The following is a 16907-nucleotide window of genomic DNA, read 5'->3' on the forward strand; positions in this document are numbered from 1 at the left end:
ATAACTTCTCAGCTTCCAGCCAGTCCAGCTTCTCCGGTTTCACCTAATGCAAATCACATCTTGAGAGATCAACCAGCCCCTCTTTATCTAGGCTCCCAGTGCAGTTTTCACTTATACCCAGAACCCCAAGCCTGTAGTAAATAGTTTTTGTCAATAGCACTTAACCAACCAACACTAATTTCAAGGCAGCAGAAAAAATGTGATCATGGTTCTGAGCTACTGTGTCTGTGCAGTCTGGAAGTGATTTCAGAAACTGATTTGATCTTCAAAGAAGATATGTTTGCCAAAAACCCGGACAAAAAAAGTTCAAGTCTATCTGAACCAATTTACATTTTGGTTTGGTAGTCATAAGGAAAATTCTTTTTGCAGTGAACAAATCTATAAGAAGGTCTTCCCATTGGTGAAATACAATCTAAGGACAGAGTTCTTCAGAGACCATTTAGGATTAGTGACAGATTGTTTGTTGAGAAAATCTTCCAAATGGTTGCACCTGGGATATGGAAGAGGACTTGGGGTTACCCCATAAAGTTAACACCACATTTGTAGTTTGAATGCCTCTTGACATAGGGGTGAGTAATAGGCATCTCCCTATTGGTTTATATTCTACAACGCAGGCATATTGCCTATTATGATCTGTCTGGTAGAGGTCTTTACAGTCAGCAGGAAGGCTTTGTAAACGTATTTGATTTCCTGACTTCCAAGAAGTTTGCATGGAGTTTTACCTCCATTGAGGACCAAGTTCCCTATTTTTGGAGATGGTCTGGGTGAGTCCCCAACATGTTCCAGATGTGCCATAATCAGTGCTTTTACAAATAAAGAGGTGGAGCAGATTACTCCTTTCCATACATTTTGCAAAAACCAGATAGAAGCTGGGACTCTAAAATGCACGTCCATTTGATGTCTCAGAGAACTATGCTGACTTCAGCCAGCTGTGTAATGTGTGTAGTTGAAGTCTAGTTATGTACTTGCAAACTGACAATATGGCTTATATGCCTGATATATCTGAGACAGGTTCCCATTGTGATTTATGGATTTGTCTTGCCATTGGAGATGCTAGTCTTGATAAATTGAAATGTCTGCCTTTGGCAGGCAAGCCTTTGTCCATCTAGTTTTATCAGAGTTCCTTTAAGTTTACTGTCAGTAAATAATTGGGCAATATTTTTGTATTGTCTATTATCAAGCCCAACTCTCTGAACCGGTCAAGGACAGCATTTAGGGCTGTGGTACCACCTTGATGAGACCAACCTCTACTAAGCCAATCATCTAGATACAGATTGCCATGAATGCCTTGTCTCCATACTGCTACATGCATGCATTTTATGAAGACTCTGTGTGCTGCGCAGAGAGAAACTGGAAGAACTGGTTAATAGTTGGGCCCTAATGGAAAATAAAGACACTGAGCCAGATGGGTCACAATATAGAAGTGTGCATCTTCCAAAGTGAGGGGCACAAATTATCTTGAGCCTGTAAAAATGCATGATGAAGGTAAGTTTTGCCATCCTGAATCTGAAGTGGCATACAGATGTGAGGACAAAACAAATATGCCCGCTTTTTCTTCAGAATAAGAAAACATCAGCAGTAGAAACCTCTTTTTCTGAATTCCAGAGATATCTTCTCTGGAACTTCTAGGCAAAGCAAGGCAGCTGCACTGCCTTTCAATTGTTTTATGTGAGAATAATTCCTGAAGGCAGACAGAAAAACAAGGTGGGTATGAGACTGGGTACACAGAAGAAATAACTTCTAGTGCTCACTTATCAGTGTCTCTTCCAGGCCAAGCCTGGGAAATCAGGGATACACAGTAAAAATAGAGGATTCAGGGATGGTTCTGGTCTCTCTTGGTTGATGCTCAACTTTCTGTTAAACATGTTGCATTGATGATGGTGTAGGGTAGTTGTTGGACAAAGAAGTGGTTGGCTTCCTTTGAGAGAAACTGGGTTTCTTTCTTGGAAGATAATCAATAGGTTGTTGCTGACTAGTGAGTGGCCATTCTTTGTCTGAAGGGCTGCCATCTTAAGGCCATGATACAGATAGAAACCTGGTAATCTCTGAGGCCTTTATCAAGCTTACATTTGAAGTGCTCCAAATTCCAGTCTGATGAGAAGCACATCAAGTGTGGAATGATTTAGACCACAGACAAACATGCAGCCCCCTACTGTGCCCCTCCTTCATCAGAGTGCTTCTAAAATCACTGCAACAGCATGCAGAAGTGTGCTCCACAGCCAGGGGATGTGAGAGGGGTTGCTCTTCCTACAGCTTCATCCCCCTGCCCCCATAGGGGATGGGGGCAGAGCAAGGTGGATAGCCATTGTCTCCCAGATAACTAATCCTGATGGTGGCCTAGCCTACAACAGAAGGTTAAAAAGAAAGGTCTGGTCCGAATACAGCCGGAAGGTTGAGAAGAGCCCTGAGATAGAGCAACTGAGGGCAATATTCCACACTGTAGACAACCACTATGTGAGAAGGTTACCCAAACAGAGGAGGTGGGCAGGCAAGGAAACAAAGCTATGAGAGATTCTTTAACAAAAATGGAGACAGAAAAGGATTTTCTCAGGAATTAACCTTAACTAGAACCAACTGCCCTACAAGTCAACACCTAAAAGAACCAAGCAGACACAATCTGGCTCCATCTCACTGTTCAGAAATTCTTACCTTGCATGCAATAAGACGCATGCTCCACCTGGAATAGGGTCAACACAGACAATACTGAAAGTTCAGCAAACACACTCTGACCCCAGACCACAGTGAAGAGGACTCAGCACTTGCATTTGCCAGATTCCTCACAAATACAAATTCCTTTGGTCCTGGTGGGGACACTGCTTTGTGTTGAGGTATCTGAAGGCTTTTCATAGCACCTCTGGTCACTTTCTCCTTCTCTTCCCCAAATCTACCTGCGCATTTCTATCTAGCCTTTATAGGAAAGCAGAAAGTTGGGACTGACAAGATGGCTGTTGCAGGACAATGCTGCAAAGAGGAAGGAATGGGACTGTGCATCTTCCTGCTGATTCCTCTTAGGAAATGAGTTTGATGTGTAGAAGGAAAGTGAACAAGCAATGCAAGAACAATCAGATTAGTCACAATCCCAGTGCTGCCAGGCCAAACTATATGTATTCCCAGGTCCAGAAAATTGGTTCTTTTAGCATAAAGTCTTATGTTCAGAGAAGTCTTTGTCATTAGCTCTGAGCTCAGGCTGTGCGAACAGGTTAGGGAAAACCTCAGTAAATTTAATGAAGACAACAAGTGCCAACAGGCTCAGCCCTGAGTAAATAGCCCCGACAGTCAGGGACCATGGGCTAAGCTACAGATCAGTCAGCACAGCAGTGTCAGAGGGCATGCTGGTATTCAGTATCACTTCCTCAGCTCTCCCACACAGTCCAGCCAGTTTAAAACTGGGACATGCAGCTGGAATTTGAAAGTCAGTCTATGGCAAATGAAAGAAAGAGAGGGAGACCAAGAGCACAGACAGAGACTTCCTTCCTGGCACCTTTTGAAGTGCACAGTGTGGCCCAGTGGTTTGATCCAGGGCCCATGGAGAAGACTTGGCCTTTAGTCCTGATTAACATTTGGTAACTTTGGGCAAGTTGCTTGGCGCCAGATTCTTATCTACTTATTAGGCACCTAAGTGTGACCCTATTCTACCCTGCTCTAGTTCCTGAACAAATGTTAGTGCAAAAGGTGGGTGGGTCCTCCTCCTCTTTGCTTTTTCCAGTAACTTATTTTAAGGCTAAGATGACGGTGTGTTACACAAGTGCTTTAATGCTTTCCCCAGGACTCAAGCAAGGTGGAATTGGATCATACTTAGACCCCAAAGTCTTCTTGTGCACCTATTAGGTGGAGTAAGACCTGCCCTCAAAGTCTCTATCCTTCATTTTTTCTCTCTATAAGATGATGCTTCCAGAAGCATGTTTCCTTCAGAGGAGCTGTTACTTGCTTTGCTGGGGACTGGATTCCTATGTATTGAAAGGCTTTAGACACACCCTGAGTGCTCAGTCTTGGGAAGGGCTAAGAAGTGTCAACTGAGGGGACTCAGCACCTTGCTCCCTGGCACATGATGCAGTGCTATACAAATATACTGGAACAAGCGTATACCCACATTAGCACAAGACTCCACCTGAGTAGGCCATGCTGAGTGTTTACCCACTACCGAGTTTTGTACAGCCCCTTTGTTTTCAAACATCACAACACTCCTAAATGCAGACATTTAGATCAGAGGTTCCATTGTTTTCCAGTTGAGCATCCCAAGTCTTCAGTCCCCAGTTAGCTAGATTCTCCATCTTGGTGGAAACTGAAAAAGAACACAGCCCAGACACTTGCTTTCTCAGCTCTGCATGTACACATAGCCCTGTAGGGCCTGGCCTGCAATTGGCCTGCTGTTTGGGGACAGGAAGGACTTTCACAGAAAACCCCTATGACTGCAAGATGATTAGAAGTCACACGTCCAGAACACATGAAGCACAGCAAGATTTGGTGCCCAGACTGACAAGCTCCCTCTTCTGTAAGCTGTTTTAACTGTGCTAGGCAACTGCGATGGAAACCTAGCCCTGCATTGTGTCCAAGAACAAAACCGGATACTTTCAAAAAAACACTTGGATGCCTATCTTGCTGGGATCATTTGACCCCTGCTGATTTCCTGCCCCTTGGGCAGGGGGCTGGACCCGATGATCTTGTGAGGTCCCTTTCAGCCCTAATGTCTATGAAATCTATGAAAACCTGGGAGATTGTCTGGTCTGCCCACCACTTCTAGCATCCTCTAATCCCAAGTCAGCCCTACCAGCATTGGCACCCTTGAGCCAACCTTCCCAGAACTGACCTGCAGCTTGTACTCTTTGCGGTTGAGGATGACAGCTGTGATTTGCTGGTCCATGAAGATGAGGATGATTACTAGAATGGCAGGAACTGCTGACACCAGGCACATCCACCAGGGGTTCACTCCAAAAGGATAAACAACCCAGCCTCGTTGTGGGTTGGTGGGCTTTGCAGAGAATAAGAAGAGTTACATAATATATCACAGGGCTAGGATACAGTCCCAGCTGTATTTATCAGTCAGAAAAGAAGCCTAACAGGTGGGATGGGTGGATCCTTCTAGCCCACCTCAACTGTTCTTTTTTCTGTGCAGTCCTGAATCTGATTAGGTCCTGTTCATTTCAAAGGTACTATTAGATCAGAGGTCTGAAGGCTGCATACACCTTGTGTCCTTATTGCAATACTTTACTAAGGGATTTGAAAAGCAGAAGGAGGGTCTTGTGTCCCACCTGCCCAGAGAATCCTTAATCTGTGCATGTCCCAGTTCTGCTGTGGGGGCAGAACTGAAACCCATGTTCTACTTGCAAGTGTCCTGAGGGCTAACTTTTGAGCAGAGCAGATCTCATGGGTGCCACTCTCCACAGGACAGTGTACCTTGCCCCCTTTGAATTCTGAAGCTTGCAATAGAGACAGGGCACTCTGAGCAGCAAGGTCAGGAGCTTAGTGAAGTGCAAACAGCTGAGTGGAGGCTGCTCCCACATGAATTAGAAGGTGTGTTTAAATTGGCTTAAGTGGTGCTTTTGTATTGATAGCACTGGGATTTGGCATATGGCTAGTGCCATTTGCACAATTGAAATGCTTGCCTGCCTTATCTAAGGCTGTCTTAAGTGACTTATACTGTTCTGCATTTGCTAAATAGCAAAAAACTTTTTGAGCAACATCTGATTCTTGTGGGTTGGCCAATCAGACCATGGCATGAAACTTGGGAGGCTGGTCTCCAGCAATAGCTGCTGCATGATGCTTCACAGTACAGTGAGTTCCTCACTCTCCCCACATGTGCAGTGCAGTACATGGGGGGAAAAAAAGGCATCCAGACTAAGTGGAATGGTGACTGCTGTTCTACACACTGGGGATAGCAGGAATCAGACTCATGAAATGGGCACTTGTGAACTGCCCACTTGCACTCACTCAGGCTCTAAACCAATTAACCAATGAGATATTTTTTGTATGGCAAGGATCTATTGGGTATAAATTCTGAGAGATGAGGTGAGACTATTTCTGTGAAGCTACAGAATACCTGAACCTGTGACGTGGTAGGGAGTCTGTGCCATGGCTTCACCTTGTTGCTGACCACAGGGATTGAAAACTTATGGATAAGGCCCATAAAGATCAGGAGATTGACTTAAACATTGCAAGCTTTTGTTTAAAAAGCAGTAAAGGCAGAGCTCACTTTCTCTGCTCTCTGGGTTTTGAACATCTAGGCTGCATTTGAGTTATGTGTTCAAACTATTTTTTGCAATTATAAGGGCCAAGAATGTTTCTTGTTAAATGAAAGCTCTGCATGATTCCAGGAGCTGATGTTTTGGGAAAAACGGCTTATTTTTGTATGATCCATAATATAATTGCAAGAGCTGGCAATTCTGGTTTCATGGTAGGCTCTGTGGCTCTAGCTTTCAGATTCTTGTGCAGTGTATCTTTGCATGTCTATGTTTAGACACGTGATCATGTAAAAACAGATCTATAGGTGTGCCTTCCAAAATGGGCATATCCAAAGGCCAGTGGTCCAGCGGTTAGAAGGGGGAACTATGGAATCAACTCCTGGACTCCATCCTTAGCCCTTCCATTGGCTTGTTGTTTATTATTGCAGTGCTTTCTTGGCACCTCAGCTGAAGCTTCTCTACCACAGGGATAAGTGAGCCCCTCCTACCCCTCCAGGGTGCTGCATGCTGCTTAATATGATAAATGCCCTTCAAGATCTATGGAGGGAAGGTCCCAGTTATGAATTATTGAATGCACATTAATACACACAGAGTAGCCAAAGCAAGTTGCAACACCACCCTGCTCTAGCTAGAGTGCTTGGCGCTGCCCCTTTCAGTCCTGACATTTCCCCTGCATTTGCCAAATGGCACTCTGCCTCCAGCTTGGAGGCTGGGCAGGCATCTACCTCATTACACTGAAGCACAATCCACCAGGCATGGAGCACTGGGGAATAAGATGGAGACTGTTTGCTAGCTTTGGAGTCCCTACTAATCCATTTCCACACCCAGGCCTGGGGTAGGAAGCCCAAGCCCGGACTTGAGTTGTGTCTCCTGCTTTGCTGCGTGCTGTGGCATCATTTGAATGATTACATGACTGTTTAGTTTGCGCCCAGTTGCTAAGTTGATGTTATTTATAGACTGTGGGACTGGCTGGAGCTTCACACCTACTTATTTGCAAGGACAGCTCCAGCAGAAACCTGCTCTGCAGAGTACAGGGTGTCAAGTTAAGGGTCCAAGAATCTCAGCTTGGCAAGTGGAAAATCCCAGTGCTATCTGCACTGGGTCTCTGTAGATCCCTCCTGGCCCTGCACTGCTGAAAGGGAAAAGGTAAAGAGTTTGCTTGAAAAACACATGAGCAGATTTATCCCAGATGCCAGCTCAGAGGAGACAGTAGAGTCACACTAGGGTGGGAAGTGGCCCAGTATAGGAACCCAATTCTCCCTGTTCCATAGCAAGGTCTTCACTTGTTCTGAATTTGTTCTGTACACCCACCAGTTCTCAGGACTTGACCTTAATGCTATGGAATGTGCCACTGATTGTCTGACAGCCACACACATGCTAGTATGTATGCAGGGCTGGGGAAGAGGAGCTGGCTTGCTGTCTCACACAGACCATTTCTGAAAGGAGGTACTATTTAACACATCTTGGGCGAGTGGAGAAGTGATCTTTAGGAAAGGTGCCAATAAGCAGGTCAGGAGACAGTTATAATTATACTGGGCATTTCCAGTGGGGAAGTGACCAACTATTATAGAGGCCAGCAAGGGGAGTCAATTTTATGAGAGGGCTATTTGGGGTCCTGTGCTGGGGTTCTCCATCCAGCTGCGAGTAGGGGGGTGATCATGTCACAAAGCCATCAGTGGAGTTTTCAGATGCTGTGCACTTTCTGGACAGTTTCAGCAGGAACAGAACTAACCAGACGATGGAAACAGCTTGTGTCTCACTCCAGGGCAGGGTTGAGGAAACTGAGGAAATATTACCTTGTCACTGCTTGTGCTGTTCTGATGCTTAAGTGAAGACTTCAGTCTCCAAGGTGAACATTCTGCCTCCTACTCCTGAAATGTTCAGGTTGAGCTGCCTGTGAATGAGCTCACTGAGTGCTCCTACGGGAAAGACACTCTCTCTCCAGGGGAAGCTTTTTATACCAATTCCTTGTTTCTCTTTTCTTCATGGCCTCCACAATGGGTTAAACAATTCTGGAGAAGGTTTATGACCTTAGAACCTGGGATGCCCGTCTCCCCCTTGGGAAAGGCGGATCTTATGGTAGTTACACCCACAGTGGGCAGGGAACCCGTCTGAACTGGCTCTCTGGCAGGTGAGTTCAGGCAAAGGCTTCCCTGTCTCTAAAGCTCCTCTTTATGATGAGAGCTGCCTGATTCCCAGGCTGTTTGCAGATAAGTCCTGACAAGCCTTCAAGTCCTGATGGCATGTTGGCTTCATCTACAATGCAGACAACTTCTACATGCAGGCACCAGCTACAATGGTCAGCTTGCTGAACAGATTAAAGGGTTGTTGGTTCTTTTGCAGGATGGGGGAAGAGACCAAGGGGGAGGTCAGAAGGGCAGGCCTTACAACAGCTCTTATTCCAGGACCCCTCCAAATTATGGAGAAAAGGGTAGGGCCCCAGACTGACACAAAGATGAACACTATGAGGCCCCCTCCTTAAAGTGGAAAGAGTGGGTAATGAGAAGTCGGGCATCCCAGGATGACATACCCTTTGCACTGAAAATATCCCAGCTGAAAATGTTACAGGATTATGTTAGCTGCTGAATGACTCCTGCCACGTTGTGTGGACAGCATGTTGGATGCCACATTAGTCATGTCCTTGTAGGTCCCCAGCAACAGAGCCTTAGAGAGTGATTCAGCTATATCCCCTCCAGCTATGGCACCTACTCAGCAAGAAGTGTTTCCAACAGAAACAGGGGATCTCAGATCTTGTCCACTTCAGGGATGAGGCAGAACTTAATGGGAGTTCAAGGTTGCATCTAGTTCGCACGAACAGATTGCATCTCAGAATTAAATATGAAAATGAGCCTTGTCTCCAAGGTCTCAGCAGAAAGTCCAAGGGAAAAGCTACATCAAGATCTGATAGGCATTTCTCACTGCACGGGCTTTTTTCCCAGTCCCAGCCATTATCACTATACAAGTTAATCTTCCAGCTCTCCCGCTCCCACCCCCAAGTCCCTAGACATCTCCTTCCACTCTAGCAATCCTTCTCATGTACCCTCTCTACCTTCTGCAGCCCCACTATGCTTTCAGTTCTCACCTTGAACTCAATGGGGACAATGAGCTTGGGAGTCTCTAATCCAAGACAAGCATCAATTCCACAGAAGATGAGAATGGCCAGGATGATGGAGAAGTCACTCACCAGCTTCCTCAGCTAATGGATCAAAGAAAGAAGTTGGGGGAGTTAGCATAAATGGCCCATGACTGATGTATGCAGAGCTGGTAGCTGGTTAGTAGGGGTTTTAGAAGTAGTTAGCTGCTGTGCATTCAGGGAACAGAAGGAGGACTGTGTATAACCCAGATATGCTGATGTTCTCCCCTGAGGACATATTGCACTCAAAAGCAGTCATACAATGAAGCCATGACAATATGCTTCCTCTTTCCCATACTCTAAGCCTCTTCCTGTAGTGTTGCATCTTATAGATTGACTAAATCAGAGATGGAATTGCTAAACAAGGAATTGTTCCTAAAACAAGCAATTGCTTACAAAAGCTTATACATCTCTGATGTAGTTAGTTTATAATGTGCAACTCTACTCTGCCTTCTGCCTGACTTCACGCTAACCGCCTCTATTCCTGCAGCGCAGGGGCTGGTAACATCTGGCCTGCATCAGACCTGAGCCAGGTTGTTCCAGCCCAGGGCCCTAGAAGGTTGCCAGCCACTGTATGTAATGGAGAGAACTTGGGATAAAGTAAAAGAGCATTTTGAGTGCCCCCTATCAGCAGTACTTGCACTGCATGTAGAATGCTCAACGCTAAACATACTTAGAATCATAGAATCAAATGACTGGAAGGGACCAGTATGATCATCAAGTCCGGTCCCCTGCCATGGGCAGGAAGTATTGGACTTAGATGAACTCAGCAAGGCGCCTGTCCAGTCTCGTCTTGAACACCTCCAAGGAGGGCGACTGCACCACCGCTGCTAGGAGTGCGTTCCAGATTCTGGTGACCCTTACAGAGAAGAAGTTTTTTCTTATATCCAAACTGAATTTAACCTCTATTAGTTCATGCCCATTGGCCTTCATCCTCCCTTGAGGTGCTCTCCTGAATAGTTGCTCTACTAGTTCTTGATGCTCCCCCCTGAGGTATCTGTAGGCAGATATCAAGTCACCTCTCAGTTTTCCCTTCCTCAGGCTGAACAGGCCCAGTTCCTGGAGCCTCTCCTCATAGGGCCTACCCTCCATGTCCTTAATCAAATAGGTGGCCTTTCTTTGCATCCATTTGAGCTCATCCATGTCCTTCTTGAAGTGTGGTGCCCAGAACTGGGCATAGTATTCCAGCTGAGGCCTCACCGACACTGAATAGAGAGGGAAGAGTACCTCTCTAGATCTATCGGCCACACAGTAGCTGATGTACGCCAGAGTTTTATTGGCCCTTTTGGCAGCCTCATCACACCATTGTGTCATTCATCTTCTAGTCAATTGTGACACCCAAGTCTCATTCAGATGTTGTACCTCCAAGTCTCATTCAGATGTTGTACCATACCTACTGTATAGTTGTGGTGAGAATTCTTCCTATCCACGGCAAGGACCTTGCACTTCTCCCTGTTAAACCTCATCTGATTTCGTTCCACCCATAAGTCCAGTCTGTCAAGGTCCTCCTGGATCTTTGCCCTATCTTCTGGTGTGCCTGCATTTCCCCACAGCTTGGTATTATCTGCAAACTTAATCATTGTGCTTTCTACCCCTTCATCCAGATTGTTAATGAATATATTGAATAGCATGGGTCTGAGCCCCAATCCCTGGGGGACCCCACTGGAGACGACTCTCCAGGATGAGGCCATCCCATCAATCACCACTCTCTGGGAGCAGCCTCTGAGCCAGTTGTCCACCCACCTTACTGTTGATTGGTCCAGCCTAGTACTCTCCAGTTTGTTAGAAAGAATCCCATGGGAGACAGAGTCAAAGGTTTACTGAAGACTAAGTAGATGACATCAACCTCGTGCCCCTTGTCCAGATGGTTAGTGACCTGGTCGTAGAAAGACACAAGGTTCATTAGACACGATCTTCCCTTGACAAGGGCATGCTGGTTGCTGTTTAGCACCCCATCTGTTACCAGCTTGTAGTTGATGGTCTCCTTAACCAACTTTTCAAAGCTTTTACACAGGACCGAGATCAGACTGATCAGCCTGTAGTTTGTGGGGTCATCCCTCTTCCCTTTCGTAAAGATGGGCATCACATTGGCCCTCTTCCAGTCATCTGGGACCACTCCTGAGTTCCACAACTCTTCAAATAGCTTGGCCGATGGTGCTACTATAAGTTTGGTTATGCTTTCAGGATTCTTGGGTGCAGGTCATCTGGTCCAGCAGACTTGAAGATGTCCAAGCATTGTAAAAGATCCTTCACCTGTTCTGGGCTGATTTTGGGTAGGTTGTTACCTTCCCCTTGTTCCCTGGGCCTCTGGTCAGAGCAGCCCTCATTGGGTTTCAGGAGTACCGACGCAAAGTATATATTCAGGAGTTCTGCCTTTTCACATGTGTCGACTGTGGGCTGCCCCTGGGTATTCAGTAGAGGTCTCACAGTGGACCCTGATTTTTTTCTTGCTTCCTACATATCTGTAGAAAGACTTTGTGTTGTCCTTTATACCTGTTGCCAGTTTGATCTCCAGGCCTGCCTTAGTTTTCTGTGTCTTGTATCTGTAGGCCCTGGAGATACAGGTGTATTTCCTCCCTTGTTGCTGAGCTGTTCCTCCCTTGCATGTACACTTCTTTTTTCTTTTTCAGTAGCTCCCTACTATTGCTGGTGAGCCAAGCAGGTCTCCTGGCTCTCTTCCCACTTTTTGGAGAGCATAGAAAAATGTATGGTGGACGGTAAGCACTGACCCTGCAATCTCTGCTGCTATAACAGATAATCCTTTAAAAATCAGGATAGCCCACTGATCACAACTACTGACTTCTACATAAGAGTTAATATTTCTGCTGGTGAGTGAAACAGTAAAGCCACATCGTGTGAGCCACGGTGAGCTCAAGCATACTTGTTTCTTGTCTTGTGAGTGCTGGAAAGGGAAGGGGTTTTCTGAACGTTGTTCATCATGTGTTGGGTGCCATTCAGAGCTGGGTCCAAACTCTATTCTTAGTGCTGCCATTCATTTGCACTGTGGCCCAGGCCATTACATGTATGCTTATCATTCAGAAGTGGCCACTAATTTTAGGTTCCTCAGCTGTTGAGAGTCCACCTTGATACCCCTAAATGCATCCTCCTGGACTCCCAAAGGGAGCAAGCGCATTTGAAAATATGGCCTTATATCTGCTCTGTGCCTCAGTTTCCTCAAGGTAAAGTGGGAATAAAGATGCTTCCCCTCCTTATAATTACTCTAAATTCTGTCAGGGAGAGGCACTGTGTATGTACTTAATGGCATTTTAGAGACACATTTCCAGGAGAGAGCACAGCTTGCCATGAGGCTCCCAACAACCTCGGCCATCCATGGGACATCAGACTTTGCTGGATTAAATAGCTGTAAAATGTTATAATATTTTAAGCAATATTCCTGTTTTCAGGGCTATTTCTTGGGCTTTCAGAGGAAGGTCTGCATGTACAGCACCTGCTGGAGCTCTGTAAGGGCTTTCTATCTACACAAAGCCATCATCACAGGATCATAGGGAAGTAGGTCTGGAATGGACATTGTGAGGATCATGTACAAAGCCCAGATAGGAGAGGCAGCTAAACTTCCTCCTAAAGCTGTAGGAACTGTCAGTGCATGGGAAGGGAAGAGGAATACTCACAGCTGTGGGGAAATAGCGGCTCAATTTAAAGTGCTTGAGGGTCATGGAGCAGAGGAACGTCCCCAGGAACAAGACAAAGGACATAAATGTGATGTCAGGCACATAGTTACAACTGGTGCCCACCAGGTGGCCCCCTAGTTGCAAACATTCCTTCTTGGTCAGCTGGGACCTGTTTGCAGGCTCCAGAGCCCAGTACTGTGGAGAAACAGAGAAATATTTCAGGCAAAGAGGAGAGACTGCTCATTCAAGAACAGCATCCCTCTGCCCAGAGCAGATGGATCAGAGGCACCAGAGTGAAACTGTCAGATTACCATAGGTAGGCACGCTGCAGCCCTGAGCAAAGGATGGGGCAGACTGTCCAGAGCTTGGAAGAGTGATAGCTCTAGAGTGGGGTGGGAAGGAAAGTGTCGCTGGAACTGCCTAGTGCTGGTGACAGTTACAGGCTGCTAACACTGGATGCTTGCCTGTTTGTGTGTCTGGTGGTCCACGCCAGCACACTTTGACCCCACCATTACAGAAGAAGGCTATGGCAGATCTAGTATGGGCCTTGTTCAGCCATCAGCTGAACTGATGGTACCATGTGGACACATGCCCACATGAAAAGCTCAAAGGGGTCACAGACACATCAGGGATGAACACCCGCCAGTGCCAGGTGTCTCTTTGAGCTGGAAGCTGCCAAGACACAGCTCTGAAAGGGATACCCCTCCTGCCGCAGGGAAGGAACTTTGTGGCATTGGTACCAGTTTCCTTGGAGCCCAGGCTCAGAGACAGGATGCAGGTCACCATAAATTGTGTGGATGCTCCTAAGGGGGACAGGGCCATCCATAAGTATAGCAGTTGGTTTCCTCAGGTCAAAGGCCTGTTTCACCTCCACCACTTTGATGGCTGATCAGTGAGACTTCCTGCTCCTTGGAGGGATACAGAGACCCTGGCTGTGTCCCAGGAGCACAGAGAGCTCCTGCTCCAGTCACCACCTCAGAGCATGCACACTTCTAGACCTTTGCTTTCCCTTAAAGGCAGAAGAGAATGGGCCTCACCTCCCCAAGGCTGTCAGGGTCTGGAAGCAGTGTCTTATTCAATATGGAGGAGTTGCCTGTAAGAGAAAAACATGTGTGTATTCCTGTCCTCCTTCCCAAACACAGCGATGTGACATCCCAGGATGTCACATCACTGTGTGGTTCCAATTAGTAGCATGAGCTCCCAGAGCTTTCTCCCAGGATGCAGTAGCATAAAGAGGTCAGGGTGAACAGGGCTTCCACCCTGGGTGCTGCTTTGCCACACAAAGATTCCTGGTGAGGGGAATTCTGGTGGTGCTCCCCATCCCTCCCCCACTTTGTTGCACCCTGTGCTGCCCTGCCCCGGACCACACTAAACACTGCATCTGCAGGGGGTGGAGAGCACCACCAGAATTCCCCTCACCAGAAGTCTGTGTGTGGCAAAGCAGCACCCAGGGTGGAAGCCCTGTTCACTCCCCTCCCTCCCAATACACTGCTTGGTACAGTGCCAGGCAGAGATGATGCAAAGACTCCTGGCCAGCTGAGTCCGGTGTTGGCTTTTAGAGGTCAAGGCCACTTAAGCTACAGTTTAGGGCCTCTGATCTAAGGGGTTTAACTGAGACTAGTCCTCTGGGGACATTGGTAGGCCTGTACTTCCCAAATCATGCTCTGAGAAACATACATTTGTCACCTCCTGAGAGAGAACATGGTGCTGCCTCCTCCCCCTAATTTGCAGCTACTTTTCTAGAGGGCCTCCTTAGTACAGGTGGGGTTGGGAGCACTGTTGTGTGTATGTTTACCCAACACTATCCATTATCTGTAGCTTCAGGTTTGCCAAGTTTGTGACTAACATTTTCCATTTTCCATGGGAAGTGTCTGGCTCATGCTTTCTGATTTTGGAAGAGTAAGAATGGTCAGGATGTTCCTGAGAATGAACTGAGGAGAGAAATACATGGTTTGCCAACATTAAAGGTTACCTTTTAGTAGTTTAATTGAGATACTCCAGTGCCTCCCTGCCTGGGAGTAGGGACATGGGATGTGGCAGGTGGGTAATGCTGGTGCCAGGGATGTCCCCATCCAAATTTGGCCAAGTTACAAATATCTGAAAAATGGCCCTTTCCATAAGCTAAGCAAAGGTTTGTTGGAAGTTGCCTGCTAAACTCTGCACAGATTCTGTCTGTCCTGGGTATGCTCCATCCTCTACAGCCCATGTGTGCTGAGCACACTGCTCCCACAGGGTGACTGAACATGCTGTGTCCTGAGACAGCAGGACTTCCCTTGCAGTTCCTGTTCCTACCTGTTAGGAGCTGCCGTGGCAGTAAGCACCAGAGCTGACAGCAAAGAGATCCTCTCTCCTGTGTTCCCAGTAAAGTGACCCAATTGAATTTCTGGGACAGCCCTACATTTTGGGCCTGTCTCAGTGCCCCCAAGGACACCTGGGAATGGGAATCCAGGAAGCATGCTATTGAGAGGCTGTAGCACACCAGCCTGGCACTGTCTGATGTTGGCTAAACTGCAGCTAGCTTGGAAGGCAGCTATGGGCTGCGTTCATGGGGTGCTGTTCCTAGGCTGCCCGGAGCGGTGTGCTAAGGCATCTGTACTAATTGGAACCAGAAATGATGTGAACTTACTGCTCTGGAGGTCTGTGGAACACCCAGAATGGGGGCCAGAGTTAGTTGCCTGATGGTTGGTCTCTCTAATTTTCAATGATCCTGCCACTAGCATGGAGGCAAAGGAGGAAGATGCCTGACTTGACTACAGAGGGGTGAAAAGGAGAGAGAGGAGCAGAGGAGGGATGGGGCAAGAGACAAAACAGAGGAGAAACAGAGGTGTAAGTGGGGCTGAAGAACAGAAATGAAGCAGTACCTGGGCTGAGCACTCTTCCAAATGCTAATGCAAATGTCCCGTGACAGACAGGAGTGTGGAAATGACTCTTCCACACTGCCTTCCAGCAAAGGACTAGCACCAAGTGGAGGCAGTCAAACACTGCCTCTCTCTGATGTGGGAAACAAGCAAAGCATCCCAGCTCTGCATTGGGAAGGCAGCCCTTCAGCACAAAACTGATGTGCCATCTGGGCAAGAGATGAAGCCTCTCTTTCTGGAGGGGACCTAACAGCTCAGCTCAGTGGGATCTGGGTGCACAGTCTCGTGTCCATCAAGACAACCAGGGCTACACAGGGAGTAAGAGGAAAGGTAAATTAAACACCAAAAAAAAGGAGATTTAACAGGCAACATAGGGGGAAAGAAGAGGAACCCAGAAAAGTTGCTGGAGTGAGATGAGGCCTTGTGTACCAAACAGGAATGTGTATATGCACGTAGCATGAGTCAGGGAGCAAACAGGGAACTGTGACAATTATCCCATTGCTGAGAGCAACAAGGATGGTACCAGCTCCAAGAGCATTTGGGATTATCCTGGCACTGGGAATGTGGGTTCTGTGATTTGCTTCAGTTGCGCCTCAGGGAGATGATTGGGGAGGTGTATCTGGGAGTTTGGACAGAGGGCTGATGCAGGAGCAGGAGACCCCTGGGTATGCTAGATTATGGTTTGAGCGGGTCAACTAGATTATGGTTTGAGGGGGTCAACAGACCAAGTTGAGGCCTTGGTTGAATCTGCTAGAGTTTTGCTGAACCCCTACATCTTCCAGCCTTACTGGACAATTCTCCTTTCCTCCCTTCAAACAGGAATTAAATTAAGGCCCCTGCCAGGGTGGGAGAGGGTTTTATTTTCCGCCTGCAGAATTGTTAGCTGGTGACCTGTAAGCAAGGGGAGCTGGACCCTAAGAAAGCTATTGAATAGAATGTAAGGGATGCTATCCTTTGACATCCCAAACCCAATTACAGTTGATGCCAGAGAAGGTATGACAGGGGAAGGCTCATTTTCAACATGTCCTGTTCATATGCTATCCTTCTAAAACACCTACTACTTGCCCTTTCAGAGACAGACTACTGGGCTAGATGGACCATTGGTCTG

The 16907-nt window shown here is 47.0% G+C and overlaps 1 protein-coding gene across 2 annotated transcripts in view; it reads right to left on the minus strand.

The window, feature by feature from the left end:
* Nucleotides 1-16907, minus strand: part of SLC4A9 (solute carrier family 4 member 9) — an 82093-nt gene that overhangs the window by 26875 nt on the left and 38311 nt on the right. For both annotated transcript variants that reach the window (XR_002095554.1, XM_019506593.1), the window contains exons 12-15: nucleotides 13979-14034; nucleotides 12942-13136; nucleotides 9262-9375; nucleotides 4808-4969 (exon numbers count right to left, since the gene is read on the minus strand). Coding sequence is in view for 1 of the 2 variants with exons in the window: in XM_019506593.1 (XP_019362138.1) it covers nucleotides 4808-4969; nucleotides 9262-9375; nucleotides 12942-13136; nucleotides 13979-14034 (527 nt within the window). In the remaining variant the exon portion in view is untranslated. The remainder of the gene's footprint in view (nucleotides 1-4807; nucleotides 4970-9261; nucleotides 9376-12941; nucleotides 13137-13978; nucleotides 14035-16907) is intronic.

This window comes from Gavialis gangeticus, unplaced genomic scaffold (assembly GCF_001723915.1).
Source record: "Gavialis gangeticus isolate Ggan-Ray unplaced genomic scaffold, GavGan_comp1, whole genome shotgun sequence".
Lineage (NCBI taxonomy): Eukaryota > Metazoa > Chordata > Crocodylia > Gavialidae > Gavialis > Gavialis gangeticus.